Raw genomic sequence first — 18,110 nt, forward strand, 5'->3', positions numbered from 1 at the left:
AATCATGAATTGTCTTTTCTTGTACCTGCTTGATCTTGATTTGTAGACCTCCACCCTCAGTAAACTATCGATGGATAAATCCAAAAGAAGAAAAGTCACGAAGGAAAATAGAGTTTAATTCTGCGTGGACGTATTCATTTGCTTTCACTGCCAACGATGCTGGCTTACCTTAATGCTTGATACGTGGCGAGAAATTTGACATCAAATAGCTTTTGTGGCTCCAGACAAATTTTATTTGGTGGAAAATAGGGCAAAATGGCTCTTTGGATAGTAAAGGTTGCCGACCCCTGAGTTAAACGATATAAAATACGTTGGTTTTTTTTAAGATTTGAAGTGTCTTAAAAAGACGGTTGCTAACAACTGGCTTGCCCTTAAAGCCTTGTTGTGTATACTCAAACTCATGCGAACATGGTGTAGTTAACTTGGTTGGTGGTAAGTGTCTTACCCAAGGACACATCAACATGGACAGGAGCCATTATAGCCTAACATTAGCTATTTAAAAAGTGGTGTTAATTTTTGAAGATTATCTTGCTGAACAAAATGTGTAAATAAACTTACTTTTAATGCTTATACCATCCATCCATTTACTCTCCACTTATCCAGGGCCGGGTTGCGGAGGCACCAGGCTTAGGAAGTTATTCCTGATGTCCCTCTTCCTAGCAACGCTTTCCAAATCTGCCTGGGAACCCCAAGGCTTTCCCAGGCCATATAAGATATATAATCCCTCCAGCGTGTTCTGGGTCTAACCATGGGACTCTTATCAGTCGAACATGCCCAGAAAACCTCTAAAAGGAGGCATCCAGGAAGTATCCTGATCAGATGCCCAAACCCCCTCAGCTGGCTCCTTTTGTCTACCATAAGGAAGCTTACCCAAAGTGCATTATAGGTGAGGGTCGGAACGTAGATAGACTGGTAAATCAAGAGCTTTGTCTTCTGGCTTAGTTCCTGCTTCACCACAACGATCCAATACAACACCCGCATCACTGCTGACGCAGAGTTACAATTCTGGGGGCCTCCAAACCTCACTCTCTTCTCCCCCCGGCTCCGCCTTGAAATTCTGTCCGTGACAATAACAAACCGATTCTGTGAAAAAGGACAACCCTGGTGGAGTTGACTTTGTGTCAGGTATAAGCACACAGCTCTTTGCCATGGGGGGAAACCCTAACCCTGAGCTATTATCCCCAACAATACAGCTCCAGTGAGGCACAGAAAACCCTCCACCAGGTTAGGGTAAGAAAAATCCCATTGGCTTTTAAACAAGGAACCAGTGTGATGCTCACTTCCGAGGTTGGGGTTCATTTTACAAACACATCTTTGAGGACTTTAGGAAGCACAAAAACTCATGAAACGTCGCACCCTTGTACAAATGAGAAATCAGTTCGAATTTGGTGTGGTAATTTGGCTTGAGCTTGGCATGGCTCCATTGTGCACCCTCATCACTTTTAGCATGCAAACGCATTTTTAACGTCCTCTGTTTACTCCAAAACTCAGGAACCTTTGGGAATATACAGTGATTGAGTTTGTGTTTGTTTAGTGGGCTCCATAGCGCCCCCTAATGTGTGGAAGGTATTATTTGGGTTTTAATGTTAGGTCGGATCTGACCATTGCATAGTCACATGGATGCATTTAATTAATGTTTCCACCACAAAAAAGGATACTTGACTTTCCATTGCCATTGTTTTCATGGTGAGCGACATAAAACAATGGACTATAAGTGGACTATACAAGAAACCAATACATTACTGGGCTATTCCAGAACACCCAGACTATATCCAACCATAACTGTTAGCTAGCTAGCTAACCATAGTGTACATCATCCATCATTGTATGTTTAACATGTTGACTCATCTTGAGCAAGTTAGCCTGATTAATTAGAAGCTACAATTTAACATTAATGTAGCATTTACGTGCTGGTTCTGGAGCTTTTGACCATATCAAATGTTTTATCAGTATTATCAGGTTCCCCAGGAGTAGCTGGAAAGCATTTCTGGGGAGAGGAATGTCTGGAACACCCTTGTAAGCCTGCTGTCCCTTCGACCCGGCCCTGAATAAGCGGAAGCAAATGGATGGATGGATGGATGGATGGACGGACAAACGATCAATTTATCAGCAACTGAAATTTGCTCAACTGTTTGTCTCAACAGTAGATGTTCTAATGTTCATTATTCTGAGGACTTTAAGGACTTCCCTTACATATTGGCTTAAAAGTTGAGCTTCACAGCTGACCTGCAGATGAAGACCTGTGTTTCGGTTGAAAGCTACAGAAGAAGCTAGTAAATGGATACGTTCTAAAGTGCAACTAGGGCTAGGGAAATACACTTGAATAATTAAAATGTCAAACATTTACTGCATGTGTATTAAATGTTTCTATTGGATGATAATATTTAATACAGAATAGTTTAATATTTTTGCATCAGGTCTGTAGAGATGGCAGATTTCAGCTGGGCCGGTGTGTGCTGGGGCAGAAGAGGAGTTAGCATTCTGCTGCTCTTTTGGATTTTAGGTGAGTCTTTTCTGTGGTAATTAGATTTGTTGTTTGTCTGTGGTACTCACTCACTAGAGAGAGTGTATCGGTTTATGGAAATATTTATTGTTCATTCCAGCTTCAGTGCCGTTCGCTCCTTGATGTTTTTGTCCCGCTCTTTTCAACCATGAATTCTGTTACATAACTTTTCTATTTTCACCTTTTTCTTAAAGGATGTAGTCCAGATTTTATTTTCTTTCTCTCTGTCACTCCCTCCAGCAACATTCTAACTAACCCAAAACTATTTCCATTCTCTACTTGTCCACCAATTGCCCTTGAACCTATTCTCCTGTCTCAAGCACCTCACTCCCACACCGAGCCAGTGTTGTTTTGTTGTTGTTTTAAGACATCTGCTTTATATAATGATTACTGATGATTACTAATGACTACTATCTTTTCCTTTTTATTCCCTCAGTCCCTCCATCCTTCATGCAGCCTCCTCTCCCTCTCTCCCTGCCGGTCCACATGTCGGTTGTCCCTCCAGCCTGGCAGTTCCTCCCTCTGTCTCAGGTGGAGCTGGGCCCTCTTTTCTCCAACTCCACCCCGTTCTCCTTCTCTCAGAGCCTGTTCATGTTGCGCCCGCCTGGCAAGGCCCCAAGACCAGGTCTCCAGGCTTCATTTGGCCCTTACTCAGTTACACAGGTATTTAAAAAATGACCAGACAGAGATTTGTGGGGAAGTTGACTGATGATGTGAGTGTTTACTAATTCTACTGAAACTGCTCAAGCTAACTAGTAACATACCTCTTTCTTTTTCCACAGCTCATATCAGAGCCTCTCCTCCCTCTCTCTACCCTTCTGACCGCCTCTCTCCTCTCAGAGCATGTGGAGAGAGAGAGGGATAAGGGCAGGCAGAAGAGGTTCAGGGTGAGGACGCTGTTCCACAAGCGGGGTGACAACAGCACACAAGGGACCTGCATCACCCTGCATGCCTTCAAGGAGACTGAGGAGCACAAAGCCTCCTGTATCACACAGGTGAGGACCAGATTATATCTCTAACTAGTGGTTTCGCTCTTTTCTTCTAATTTATTCATTACACCACTTCCTGTTTTCCAGCCTCCTCTAGGGCTTTGCGTGGTAACTCTGACACTGCCTAATGATTGGTTTGAGGATCAACACACCAACCAATCACATCAGGATTTGGAAAAGTGGCACAGTAACCACCACCACCGTCGCCGGATAGAGAAGCGAGAACGGCAACAGAGAGGACATCATCACGGCAACCATGCCAACCACCAGCATACTTCTCCTTCACTGAGGTGATGTTTTAACAGAGACATATTATGCAAATTCTAAAGTTCATACTTTTGGGTTTCTACTTGGAGATGTTTATATTGGCTAGCCTATCTTAATAGTTTCTGAAACGTTTGGTGCAATGATTTCATTATAGCCTCTTCCAAAGAACAGCAGGGACAAATCTGTTTGATTCTCTGATGTTCTAAAGGTTTTATTCAAAAGATTTTATGTTAGAGCCACAAATGTAGTATTTGATTTTTTCTAATTTCACAAAGGAGAAGGTATCTTTTATCCAGTGGGTATGAGAGAGGGACAAGGACTCTTCCAGAGCATCATAATTGCATGCCTCACTAGCAATGTGAGAAGAGTTAAAAGTTCAACATAATAGGAAAGCAGGGAACGGTCAGTGGTATAGGAAACTAAACAGCCAACTAAAGCGTTGTTAATACTAACTGATTAAAAGATGCAAATGTTCATTCAAAGATACTTTACAGAGACAATCCCATGGTGTTACAAAAACTCCCTCTAACAGTATTAGAGGGAGGGAACAGAGGATTGGAGTGCATAGAGAGTAGAAGAGTTGTAACTGTTATTTCATCTTTAAATACAATAACATTGGAACATGGGTAATGGTAATGCCAAGGAGACACAAGAGAGACATGCAGCATATTTAAATATAGTTCTGTTTACAGCCCAGTATTAAAATAAAAACTAAGATAATGCTAATGCTATTTCTTTGTTTTTTGGAGAATGCCTTTTATAATTCTGGCAAGAGATAGATGAAAGAAAGACCAACAGTGGAAATCTTGAGTCAGTCGCAACAGCGAAGGGGTTAATTACATTTAAACAAAAAAGATTTGTAATTGAGGGGCGTCTGCCCTGAGCAGCAGCAAGATACTACACAAATCTAAACCTGGTCAATCAAGTTAGGACGAATCCCCGGCTCAATGGCTGCAACATAAAGGGAGAAAAGACAAGTGGTAAAGTAATAAATAAGCATATTTATTTACAGACTAAACCAAACAAACATGGAGAGTCAATAATCAGTAGTGTCAGCATGTGTAGATGTGTAATGTATGAAACAACCAAAACAAAACAGCAGCTGTGTCAGCCAAGGAAGAGACCGTCAATGTTCAGGTGGAGAGACTTTAAAGCTGGAACCAGCTAAAAATACATAATTGCTTTCCTTTTTTCCCTCTATTGGTCATTGATTGTTTAAAGGATTTATAGTTATACCATCGCACCATGCCCAGAAAAAGGAAAACCAGGGCCCCCTTCTGGAGCCAGACCTGGAATGGGAGCTCACCAGCAAGCGTCTGGTGGCCAGGCCTTGGCACATGGGTCTCGGCATTAGGCCATTCAGTCTACATGTGTTTTGTGGACTTGGAGAAGGTCTAGAACTGTGTCCCTTGGGCAGTCCTGTGGGGGGTGGAAATACAGGGTACTTTGGGTCGTTGCTACGAGCCATACGATCTTGATAAGAGTCGTGTCCGGATACTCAACACAAAGTCAAGCACATTTTTAGTGTGTGTTGGCCACCGCCAGATTTGTCCCTTGTCATCAATCCTGTTTGTGATTGTCATGGACTTAAAGGCACAGCCGGGTGGAAGAGAGTGTCGGGTTGGGGACCTCAGAATTTCAACCCTGCTTTTTGCAGATGATGTGGTTCTATTGGCTCCTTCAGAACGTGACCTTCAGCACGCACTGGGGCAGTTTGCAGCCAAGTGTGAAGCAGTTGCAATGTGAGTCAGTACCTCTTAGTCTGAAGCCATGGTTCTCTGCTAGAAAACCATGACTCTCTTCCCTCTTCCAACCCAAAGAGGGAGCTAAGCCGGAAAGCAAAGCTCTCTATTTACCAGTCCATCTATGTTATGACCTTCACCTATGGTCATGAGCTTTGGGTAGTGACCAAAACAATGAGATCGTGGATGCAAGGGGCCGAAATTAGTCTCCCTTTTGAGGTTCTCCAGGCTTGTCCAAATGGCCTGGGTAGACCCAAAACATGCTGGACAGGTTACATATCTCGTCTGACCTGGGAACGCCTCAGGGTTCCCCAGGAGTAGCTGGAAAACGTTTCTGGGGAGAGGAATGTCTGGAACACCCTTGTAAGCCTGCTGTCCCTTCGACCCGGCCCTGAATAAGCGGAAGCAAATGGATGGATGGATGGATGGATGGACGGACAAACGATCAGCATTATTAACTTAAGGGATATGCAGTGGATTATCCAAGCTCATAATACTTCTGGAATGATTGAATAGTGATTATGTTGCCTTGTTGGACACCAAGTTATTAAATTCAGCCCTTTTGTAAGTAATTCTTTGAAAAGATCTACGTCAAGTGAGTCTACATACCTTGCCTTCAGTTCGGATAAAGACCAGGAGAGACAGATACTCTTCTCATTAGTAGATATTACTATAGAGCTGTAGGAGCTCAAGCTGACAGAGGAGAGTAATTTGTTGTCATAAAGAAGGATTAAAGGATAATTCAAGCCAGTGCTCCTCAGACATCAATGCACATTTAGCATGTGTACGCGACGCACCCATCAGAGTAACTAACATAGGTTAAATAAGCGATAGCCCACACAGGGCAGAGAGGAGGGGAAGTGGATGGGTCAAACAAAACACACCGTCGTACTTTCTGTCACGTCAGTCGTTAGTCACACGAGTCATTAGTGTCATCAGTCACGTGACTCATGTGTGGTATTCACGTACATAGTCAAGCCTAACCCGACCATGCTGTATTCCTAAACTAACGAAGTGGTTTTGTTACACAAACCTAACTTCCTGTGAGGACTGGAGTTTATGTTGTAACAAGCGTATATGGACACCCGGTCACTGAGACATGCAAAAGTGACGCTAGAGGAATACAAAGAGCATCATACTTTGGAGCTTAATGCCACTGACGAAGCTGCATTATTTGATGTATTGGTGTGAGAATGTGTTGGAAAAACATGACAAAACAAAAACGGTAGTGAGAAGAGAATGGGTCTGATTTATGAACAAGTATGCAACCCCCTCGTGCCTTGCTTGAAAGAAGGAGTGGTAGACCTGGCCTACCGACCCTCTGAAAAGTTTCAGGCTTAAGGTGGGTTTCCTGCATAAAGGCAATTTTAGTGTTTAATGTTTTATTTAATTAATGACTTACGTTTTGCAGGTGAATTCAGACCCATGGCATTCCAACTAGCAGTGCATGAACAACACCCCAATATCTCTCTCTGATATGACATCCTCCCCCTTTCCCCATCTCATCCAACTCTATCTGGTATCGCCATTCCATCTTCTCCTTTACTTATTTCCGGCCTAGGGTGGCCTGAGGTCAAAAACAACAACAACATCTCTCCCTATCTGAACACGCTCTTTCCAAATGGATCTTGGGGCGGTTCAGAAAGGTCGAAGGGGTGACGGAATAAGACCTCCGACAGTCAGCTAGATGTGTGTACATTCATGCTGTTGTTGAACATGCCCCTTCACCTCCCCATCACTGCTCAATCTTCGCATATTTATCAGTCATCATTTCGTTAGCCTGCCAGTCTCAGCAGAATCATCAACAGCCACCGCCTAAGTCTAGACTCCATGGGGGATTTATCTTGCTGCTGCTAAGGGGAGAAGCCCCTCGACTACAATTGTTCCTGTTGAGTCGAAATTCCAAAGACACTGTCAAGACTTTATTATCACATATCTCATAAAATAAACAATATTTTTACTTCGCTTTGCTTTGACTCTCCCGATTGAAAGGCAGTTCGAATCACTTATAGGGTGAGTAATCAGAACCGCAGAACAATGAACAGTTAACGGAGAGTTAGTTAACTTGCTTACGGAACTGGGTTTGATTACAAAAGTCGTAAAGAAAGCACGGGCAGGACATATTGTCTTGGAGGGTGGAAGTGAATGAACCTGGTTAAAGAGTAAAATTGTGCATGGACAGAGGTCTTTGAAGCAGTTTCCATGGATCCTTGTTTTCCCTTTATGGTTTGTAGATGATGATGATCAGTTGCCTGTGTGACAAATAAATGTATGCTTTCATTCAGATACCCCCAAGGTGTTGATGAGGACACCCAGGGGCCTGTTCCATGGGCCCTCAGATACCAACGGATACCCATCAGAAACCAAATACAGCTTTACTACTCCTCCTCTGACACTGTGGCTGACTTAAATCTGACACCACCAGGGTATGTGAATGAATGGGAACATGTAGAGAGATTATTTTTTTTGCTGCCCGAGAATTAATGTCTTTCTGCCATTGACCAAAATCTATCGATCTTTTCTACCAATTGACCGTCAATCCAGATGTGTGGAGGACAGAGCAGCTCAGTCCCAGAGGCAGCTCTTCCATATCAAAGCAGTCACACTGAAGGAGGAAGCGAGAGAGCAGAGCAGGACCAAAGAAGAAGAAACATGTTTGAACGTGCAGGAAGAGGAGGAGCTTAGCTTGGACCCCCATGTCATGATTCGCTATCACAGGGGCCCGGTCCTGATAGGACAGCCAATCAGAGTGTCTTTGAATGTGAGAGCTAACTTCAGCAGTGAGCTTGTTGTCATAAGGTAAACACAAAATGATATCACTACAACACTACTTTCACATTCTTAAAATACTGTTTTGTATTACAGTCTGTATCACTAGCTACCAACCACTCTGATAGTTTTACATTCAGAATCTGTGTGTCTTCAGGCTGAAGGTGAAGAAGGGCTTGGTGTCCATGGTGGCTCAGAAAACTCTGACCTCTGATCTGTGGGCAGTGACCCTGGAGAGAAGCCAAGGCTCCAAACACGACGTGGTGTCTATCCTGTGCCACAAACACAGCACACACAAGCACACACACAAGTAGGTCAAGAGTTCAATCACAGTAGCCAGCAAACACACTAAATGCCCCCTTACATTGTAACGTGCACACAGCCTGATGACACTAACTTGTTTAACAAAGAAAGTTGATAACCACCATCAGGATACCCTTCATCACTGATTGGGCATTTAGGTTTTGTTGAGCCAGCTAATGCAAAGAAAGCTTGGCTCTGTTGAACCTGCTTCTTAGTACACCCCTTCCTCAGGAAAGTTTGGACCATGACAGATCTATACATACTAGAAGCTCAGTCTCTGATCTCTGTTGTCCTGCAGTCCCACTTTACTAAAGCAGGTGGTGTGTCTGTCAGTCCATGGCCTGAGGCAGAGCTTCGGTGTTGCCATGACGGTGTCTGCTGACTGGTGGGTGGAGTACTCTGGGCATATAAAACCCCTATCGCCACATGGAGCAGCAGTGAGCATCTTCTCATTTGCTGATCGACACATCTTTAGCATCGCTCCCATCACAGAGGTACTTCATCTATTCAGTCATTCATTTAATCCCAATCCAGGGATCGTCATTTTTTTTTATAATCTTTCAAATGTTTTAAAGATTCATACAATCTGATCTGTTTATACATATTTGTTCTAATCCTCTATACTCAGGGTAACACAATTATCAACACAGCCATACTGACCAACCATCCAGTGTCACTTCCTGTCATTGTGCTGGCCATAAACCATAATGGGAAGGTGTCAGATGTCACCTCTGCAGTCACGTGCCACTCTACCAACGAGAACACTGTCAAGGTGCAACACACTCAAACACAAACAAATCTGTCAAAAGATCAGTCTGATATTTTACAAAGTACAGGTTTGCTCGTTAATTGTGTTACCCAGATTCAGAAGAATCACATCATCTTTGTCCAGGACAGATTAAGCCAAAACATAAACTGTGTCCCAATCCAGCGGTTGCATCCTTCGGAGGACGCAGTCCTTACGTCGACCGTGTCCTTTGAAGACCGCGAAGGCTGAACTGAGCAGTCTCCAAAATGTTTCCCGAAAAACTGTAAAGACTAGGTTGACTCGAAATATAGAACATACCTGAAAAATAACTATGTTTTATCTGTAGCTGTATACAACGGGTCATAACAGACAATTATGGTAAATGGACTTGCTTTTATATAGCACCAAGTCCTCTGACCACAGAGCACTGTACACTTCATGCCAACCCTTACCCCATTCACACTCAGATGTATACACTGATGGCAGAGGCCATCCTATTTGTTTGCAGAATTCTGCATAGAAAGATTCTGTTGGAAGTTTGTCCCAGCAGGTATAGCTAGATTACTAAGTAACTACAGCGCACTGGGCTGATTTTATTTGAAATTTGGAAATTATAAAGTGTGTTTTAATGTATTCACTGCCATGTTGAATCTGCCTGATGCTGTTAAGGTTATACCAAGGTTGGTAGAACTCTTACCATGTTCAATGATATGGTTATTTGTGTTAAACTGATATTTGTTCTCCTGACATCTGGGTATTTTAAAGTTTTTTTTTAAGTAGTCTTTTTAATTTTTTTATCAAACCGTTACCTAAAAGTTAAATATTCAGTAAGCTGAGATATTATTGCCTCATGAAGTTGTTATATCTAACGTTTCAGCAAACAGCTTATTTTCACATCCAGCAGACACAGAGCAATATTATTATTCAATTTGGAGTCATGTTTGGGTCCATCTAATGGATGTAAGTCCAAAATCCACTCTCTGTTAGTTCTGTTTTTGGTCTAATCCAACTCCTGAGGGAAATATTTGGCTTTTTAGCTGCTAAATGAAGACTGAAAAAAGCTGCCTGCTGCTGTCTGTGGAACCAAAACAGGAACCCGAGAGAGGCTTTAAAAACACGCTGTAGAGGCGAGGGGTTCCTTACTACAAGCAACATCTTTCACATTACACATTTAACTAATTGATGATATAATTATATTGATTACTGGACTTTAAATAAGTGATATTGTTACATTTTAACATTGAATTAGAGCACAACAAAAGGTATACTGAATGTACATACTGTACTGTTGTCCTATTGCTGGTTTAATGGGAGTCTTCTCCACTTGTCTGTATGTGTCCTTCATAACCACAGGTGTCCAGTGATTGCTCAACCCTCTTTGTGGATGGCAGCGAATCAGGGTTGGGTAACACCTGTGCAGTGGTGGAGTTTCTACTGGGTGCGCTTCGTGGCTCTGTGTGTGTGGAGGTGTGGGCTCCATCAGTGCCCCTGCGAGTATCCTTGGCAGACCCTGTTCTCAACGCCATCGATGGCTGGAACCACTTCACAAAGACAGGGTAGGAGACAGCCCCATTGTGTCTTTACTGTGGTTTATTTAGCCTCTTATGCAACAGAGCAATCACTCGTTTTTGCAACTCTTCTCCAAAGAGGGTTTGAAAGAAAGGCCATCACAAATAGATATAAAGGAACAGCCATGACACTCAGCCTTCTACACTACAGTGTTAACTGTCTATGCATTTGTGATGTCTCACCATAATCTCTTTGTGGTCCTGTGGTGAGTGTTCTGAATCAATTCTCCTATTATCACCGTTGTGATTTCTCAGAGACCAAGACTGACAATACAGTTTAGTTGGTGGTTATGTAAATAGGCAAGATAATTCACACACAAACATATGTTGGATGTTTTGGTACAACTAATGTCATTACAATGTTGAAGTGAAACTAGTGAAACATGTTTCCTGTATTTGTTACACTTGTATTTATAGCAGATTTCAGTGTGGCCTAACCACATTTTTTCATTGAATAACAGTTATCCAAACTAGCCCACTTTTTTTGATAATCATAACTGATTATTAACAAAGTTTAAATGTAATGACCATTTTGGGTCAAAATATTTAGGAGAAGAGAAGCCTAAGCTTGTATTTTCTAATGGATTGTGACACAAGCTCCTATGCATCGGTGTATTATCTCACAGACACACTCAGGTGAGTTAAGGCATGTAGCTCTTCATGTGTGTCCTGTCTCTTCAGGTGTGTACCAGTTTATCAACGCTCCTCCATTCAGGTTCTGACTCAGTTTACAGCTCAGGATTCTTATAGCAGAACTACACACCTCCTGGGCTCATCTGATTGGTTCGTGGATGTTACAGAGCTGGTCCGTAACTGGCTGAGAGTCAAGGACCCTCAAGTGGCTTCCCTTGACGCCCAGAACAACCTGATTGGTTTACAACCAGGAAAGACATCACTCCATGTAGGTGATAGTTGTACATCAATTCCCTTTGAACATCTTCATTTACTGAGCATCATCATTATCATCTTTATCTACTGTGTCTTTCTCTCAGGTCGTCTCTGAGCAGTGGGATGGCGTGCTGGGCAGATGTGACATCACTGTGACCTCTGACCCCGTTACCCCTGGGGACCTGTCTGTGCAAGTTGTCAGTGGTCTTGGCATGTCAGTCACAGCTAACCCAACCCACCCTTCCATTGTAACAGCAACAGTAACTGCCTACAACATCTTGTATAACCATCACCAGGTGACTGAAAGGCGATTTATGATAATTGATTGGGTCGTCTGTGGCTCAGAGGTATGAGTCATCTGTCAATCTGAACATAGTAGCCCCTGTCATCAGTGTGTGAATGGGTGTGAATGGATGAATGACATGTAGTGTATTGAGTGGTTGAAAGACTAAAAAAGGCGCTATACCAGGGGTGTCAAACATACGGCCCGCGGGCCGGATCCGGCCCGCCACGTCATTTTATGTGGCCCGCGAATCCGCCAGCAAAAAAAAAAAATGTAAAAGTCGGACAATTTACAAATATCCGTTGTATCGCGCACGGCGGAGCTCCTCCCCGATCCGCACGCGCCGCGCACACCTCCACCAGCGTATGTGGCAGCAGGCGCCCCCCCCCACCCCCCCACCGAAGACGAAGGAGCACCCCCCCCCCCCCCCCCCCCCCCCACCCCCCCCACCCCCCCCCACCCCCCCCCCCCGCCGACAACCGGCCCTTTGGGGGCAACCATGATGCTGATGTGGCCCCAGAGCGACAATGAGTTTGACACCCCTGCGCTATACCATCCATTTACCTTGTCTAAACACAAATTCTTCATTGGGAAGGCACTTTGAATTCTCAAACAAAGCAGATGTTCAGATAATAGCATTGTGGTGTACACAAGCCACAGTGCTAAGAAAGTGGTGTTCAAATGACCTTCCATATAATGGCTCACATGGTCAAATTAAAACCCAGTCAAAGGGAAGTTAGAGCACCTTTAGCTTCTGTACGATGATGTATTCCCCAGTTAAATTAGTATATATTTTAGCAGTATTCAATTACAAGAGGGAATTAAATCAAATCCTTTGCTAATGTGGGCAGCTTAGAATTTACCTCGCTACGGAGCTACAGAGCACTGTGGCTCCAGACACACCTCCCTTGTCGCTAAAAGTTGCATATTGATTGATAGATGGATTTCATTATATGATTGGTTAAACTTGGTTGGTACAAGTTCACATAAGCACAGGATTCAGCGATTGTGCTCATGCAAAAAGGTAACATGCAGATAGTGGAAGGTGAGGAGAATGCTGAATGAAATATGCACCCAATTTGGTTATTAAGACCAAAATATTCCACAGATACTGATAATTGTTATTTCATTGAAAATGTAAAGCATTCGTTGGATGGGAGTAATGTCGTCAGTGCTGGGTTTCTTTCTAAAGAAGGCATTTGACACTATGCCATTCTCCTGTCTAAGTTGTCTAAATAATGTTTTCCTAAACAAGCAGTTTATTAGTTTGAGTCATATCTTCTAACTGTGAACATACATCTACTGATGCCTCTGAAAACATCTTCTGTGATGTTCCTGGAATCATCGCGTGTTTTGGGTCTTTCAACATCATACGCCCTCCTCCAGGTGACCAAGCCAGGGCTGATCTGACCCAATCTTGTTTCCAGGTGGCTAGCTACTCTGACTCGGCCCTCCTCTTTTGATCCACAGCCATCTTGAAGCCCTCTCTGCTGCTTTGCTGGTACTGTGGGTGGCTCTCCTCTTTCTTTCTTTCGCGATGCCCAGTTTGGCTGTAGACTCTGGCCAAAGAAAGGGCTGCAAATCCCCGACATCCAACTTCCACTGGGAGACACTTTGCTCTCCATGGCTGTTCCCGAGCTCTGACAAAAGTGATTGCCTTCTTGGAGGGTCTGGACCACTTTGCCCACTGAAGTCCTGCGCTGATAGCTTCAGCAATGGTCTTAAGGACTTGATTATGCCTCCATTGGTACCGACCCTGTCCGAGAGCTTTCATACAGCAGCTGAGTTTGTGTTCCAGGGATACTAACAGTGAGCATGAAGGTGACTCTGCTATACTGTGCAGATTCGATGGACTTGGAAGCATATCATACACTGCCTGGATGAGAAATTTCATGCGATGTGGCTCGGCTTTCCAAAGCTCAGCCCATGTCCGTTTCCTCTCAACCACATTCTCCCATCTTGTCCAAGCTCCCTGTTGCTTCATACCCACTGCCTTGCAGGCTCTTGTCTCCTTCGCTGCTGTTCTCACCTCCTCCTGAACTAAGCGACTTCCTTCCCTATGATGGTGTTTCTTTGGGGAGTTGTCCACATCTTTCAGCCAGTCATCCAACTCATTGCAGGTCGACTGGATGGCAGTTGTGTCCCTCAGAGAGCTGTCAAAAACATTGCCCATGCTCTTCTGGCTTCTCTGTCATAGTTGGAATGGCTGTGCCTGCCATGTTGAATCATAACTTGTCCTCCACCTTCCCTTTCCACAGCACCATGGATCTTGATTTGGCGGGTTTGAAACACATCCAGGCCCACTCCACCAGCTTCTCGAGCCCCTTCAGAATCCACCGGCAGCGATGGACTGATTCTGTGGTGACTGTGAGGTCCTCCATGAATGCCCTGGTTGCTGTTGAGCGGTATTCATTCTGGGACCTCTGCACTCTGGTTCAACACACTTTGTGAGCATGTTCATGGCTAGGGAGAACAGTGACACAGAGATAGTGCACCCTGTGATGATGCCGATCTCAACCTTGTGCCATCCTGATGTAATTGCTCCCGAAGAGACCCTCATCCTGAAGTTGCCGTAGTAATCAGTGATGAGGTCTTTGATCCTGCTGGGGACATGATGTTTGGTCAGATTGAGTTGCAGCAGCTTGTGTGGGATGGAACCATATGCATTTACCAGATCAAGCCACAACACTGACAGGTTGTGCTTGTTCTTTCTGACCTCCCTGATGAGCTGTGTCACCACACCGGAGTGCTCCAGACAGCCTGGCATCCCTGAGACGCTACTCTTCTGGACTGATGTGTTCTTTGCCAGGTAGGTGCCCAGTTGATTTGAAACAGCACTGAAGAAGATCTTAGCATTGACACACAGCAGAGAGATGATGCGAAACTGGTCTATCTGGGTGGAGTTTTCCTCCTTAGGGATCTACACCCCTTCAGCCACTCTGTACTTACCTGGGATCTTCCACAGAGGAGATAGGGACAGTTCTTGTACAATTTGTATGAAGAACCACTTGGTCCTGGAGTGGAGCTTACCGTTGCCTTACAGACAACCTTTCTGACTTTGTTTAGCTGCAGCTTCTTCGCTTGGTGGATCTTTAGGCCGTGATCGTTCTTGCAGATTCTGCCACATGCACACTGCTAACCCTTAATTGTACCCTGCCTGCCTCTGATGTCGTTGTGTCCGTCCGACTGGGGTGCTCATGCTCCCCCCCTTGGGCACCCCTGGGGGTATCTTTCCATTAGTTTCATCATTGCATTTTCTGGGAGTCCTCCTCACAGAGGACACAGATTAGGTTGCCAGCCCGTTCTGCCCCGTTCGCCGTCTCTCCGAGCTGTCACTGACTCTCCAGTAGTCACCACATTTTTCATGGTTGTCGTCCAGTCTTTTCTGGCTGTCACGGATAACTCAGGGTGTGAGCTGTGAACATACATCTACTGATGCCTCTGGACACATTTTCAGTGATGTTCCTAAAGAGGAGTATGTATAAGTTGACCAAGAAAAGTCAACCCTCTTGACACAATGGAATAGATATTCCCCAGGGTTAACTCCTCGGTCTGCTGCTTTTCAGTCTGTTTATAAATGAAGTTGTACGGAGGCCGGCTGCAGCTTTATGCAGATGATGCAGTCATATATCTACCAGCTAAGTCACCGAGCAGAGATCCTAACTGCATGGTTTGATGATGTCCGTCAGTGACTGCAACATAATCATCTAGTATTGAGTTTTAAAAAGACAGTTTCTATGTGTACTTCATTAGAAAACATGGCTTACTTGAAAAAATGTAAATCAAGATATGGAATGAAGAAATAGAGGAATTCAAGTTTTTCCAATTTAATATACATGTAAAGAAAATTTCAAAAACAGTAAAGAATAATCAGGCACTACATACCCACTCAGGCAGCTTAGTTATTTAAACACTATGACTTTTTTTTTAATTTTTCGTATTGCGTGACAGTATGAGCTCAAGCATCATCATCTTCAGTCAAACATCTTAGGTCCTCATACAATCAGACATGGAAAAGAATGGACAATATGCCTGTTGGGACATCACTGTCACATAATAAAAGACACAATCTGTTAGCTTTGAGAGCTTTGCTCATCTTTGTTTTCTCAAATTATTTTTCAACTGAAACAGTCTAGCCCCACAGCATAGGTATATCCAAAGACGAGACAGTAACAGAGTAAGTGGGAGCATGGTGAATGGTAACTGTAAAATACTACATTCTAGAACTAAATTTGGGCAATTAGCTTTCTCCATGAACTGTCAACTCTGAAACAATTTTCCAAATGAAATCAGGAATTGATTATAATTCCTGATACAAACAACAGTGTGCGACAGACATTTTACCCCTCTTTAGATGTGATCAGACAAAGACTAAGTTTCGAGCTTAATGATGCCTTTGAGCTAATGTCAATGTGATGGCTTTATAGTCAGTGGAAGACTATTAATATGAAACATCTGTGCAGGAAGTGTTGCGTTTCATTGACAGTATCTAGCACTGAACAAAAAATGGTAAGGTAGAACGACATGTTGTGTGGTTATCAGTTTGTTTTTTATTTATCAAGACAACAGGTAATTGTGGAGGAAGTGTTAAGTTTGTATTAACAGCCAAATTAAAACAGAAAAAACTGATCAGAAACCATGGAGGCTTCTACAAAAATCTGACCGAAAATGCTTATAAAAACAGGGGACATTATTAATAAAGGCCTGGTCCTCTGTGAAGTTGAGGAAAATCAAAGCCACTATTAAAGAATTTGCAGTTTATTAGTTGAAAACACCTAGCTAACTTATTTAAAGTAACAATGTGAAACAGTTAAGAAGACTTGTCAGACCTAATTTTATTTCCATTCGTATCTTGTTGTGTCTCTCCAGGAGGCTTCCATCAGTGTTTGGGTCCAGTTCAGTGACGACACCGCCTCCCTCCTCTCCTCCTTTAGCGACCTTCCCTTTTTCCTAAGTCTCTCGTCATTGGCTGAGACTGTGGTTGTTGTGGTGCCAGGTTCCAGCCCACGCATCTTAGCCCAGGGGGATGGAGGCGGGCCTTTACTGCCTGCAGAACTTCTGGTTTCAACATGCGCTGACCAGCCAATCACCTCCAACTCTATCAGTGAAGGACACAGGGATTGGACTAACAATGGAGGAGGAGGAACAAGGAGGCTGGCAAGAGGATCTGGTTGGATAAGAGTCAACCTAGACCTGGGCTTCCTGCAGCCAGCAGGGGACAAGGATGATGAGGGGGAGAAGTTTGAGCTTGGCATTTCAGGTACGCTGGGTGAATCAGACAGCGATATCTATGCATCGAACTTTGACGAAGACGAAAGTGAGAATGTAAACAATGACTACTATGATAAAATCAGTGGGAAGAGACCTGAGAGACACTGGAACCAGGTGGGGTACGGAGAGATGGTCAGTCGGAACAATCTGGAAAGAGCTGTGCTGATGCCCAGCCATGAGGAGGGCGCTGTGTACTTCTCCCCTAGCCAGGAGAAAAACGGAAAGTGGGAGGAACAAGATGAAGGACAGGGAGCTAGAGAGCTGGAGGTGGGTGTGGGTGTTGTCCTCGCTCTGCTCTGTCTCTCTGCTGTCCTCTTCCTGGCAAACTGTCTGCCCTGTGCCCTGCGAGACAGAAGGAGGACAATGATGATGGAGGAGAGGGAAGGACAACTAGAGGGAGGAACAAAGGAAGACGAGGAAGAGGAAAGAAAGAAGAGAGAAGGTGAAGACGAGATAAAGCAGCAGCATGAGATGAACAATAAAGAGGATGTTAAAGAGGTAGAGATCATTTGCTGATATATGCACAGGCCGAGCTGAATTTAAGCTCAAATCTGTACTCAAAAGTAACATGAAGTGAATTATTGTAACAGCATTCTATCTTCCTGTCATATTACACTAAGAGACAAATGGAAACTGTCTCCTCCAAAATGACTTCCCATACAACTAACCTGCACACTCAATTACGTTTCGAAGGAATTGTATTTTCTTCCGAACCGAACAGTTTGAAAATGCTACAAAAATACTTTGTTAGCTTTATAGGCAACAACACTACTGTGTTA

At 43.8% G+C, this 18,110-nt stretch overlaps 1 protein-coding gene across 1 annotated transcript; it reads left to right on the forward strand.

The window, feature by feature from the left end:
• Nucleotides 1–819: 819 nt before the first annotated feature.
• Nucleotides 820–17,847, forward strand: tmem132a (transmembrane protein 132A; the record flags this gene model as incomplete). Its single annotated transcript, XM_079158764.1, has 13 exons — nucleotides 820–886; nucleotides 2,940–3,166; nucleotides 3,286–3,498; nucleotides 3,580–3,782; nucleotides 7,787–7,927; nucleotides 8,046–8,300; nucleotides 8,428–8,580; nucleotides 8,872–9,067; nucleotides 9,202–9,345; nucleotides 10,675–10,877; nucleotides 11,571–11,790; nucleotides 11,882–12,073; nucleotides 16,930–17,847. The coding sequence occupies 13 exons, from the start codon at nucleotides 820–822 to the stop codon at nucleotides 17,845–17,847; spliced, it is 3,132 nt and encodes a 1,043-aa protein (XP_079014890.1).
• Between the last annotated feature and the right edge of the window lie 263 nt (nucleotides 17,848–18,110).

Source organism: Pholis gunnellus, assembly GCF_910591455.1.
Source record: "Pholis gunnellus genome assembly, chromosome: 5".
Taxonomy (NCBI): Eukaryota; Metazoa; Chordata; class Actinopteri; order Perciformes; family Pholidae; genus Pholis; species Pholis gunnellus.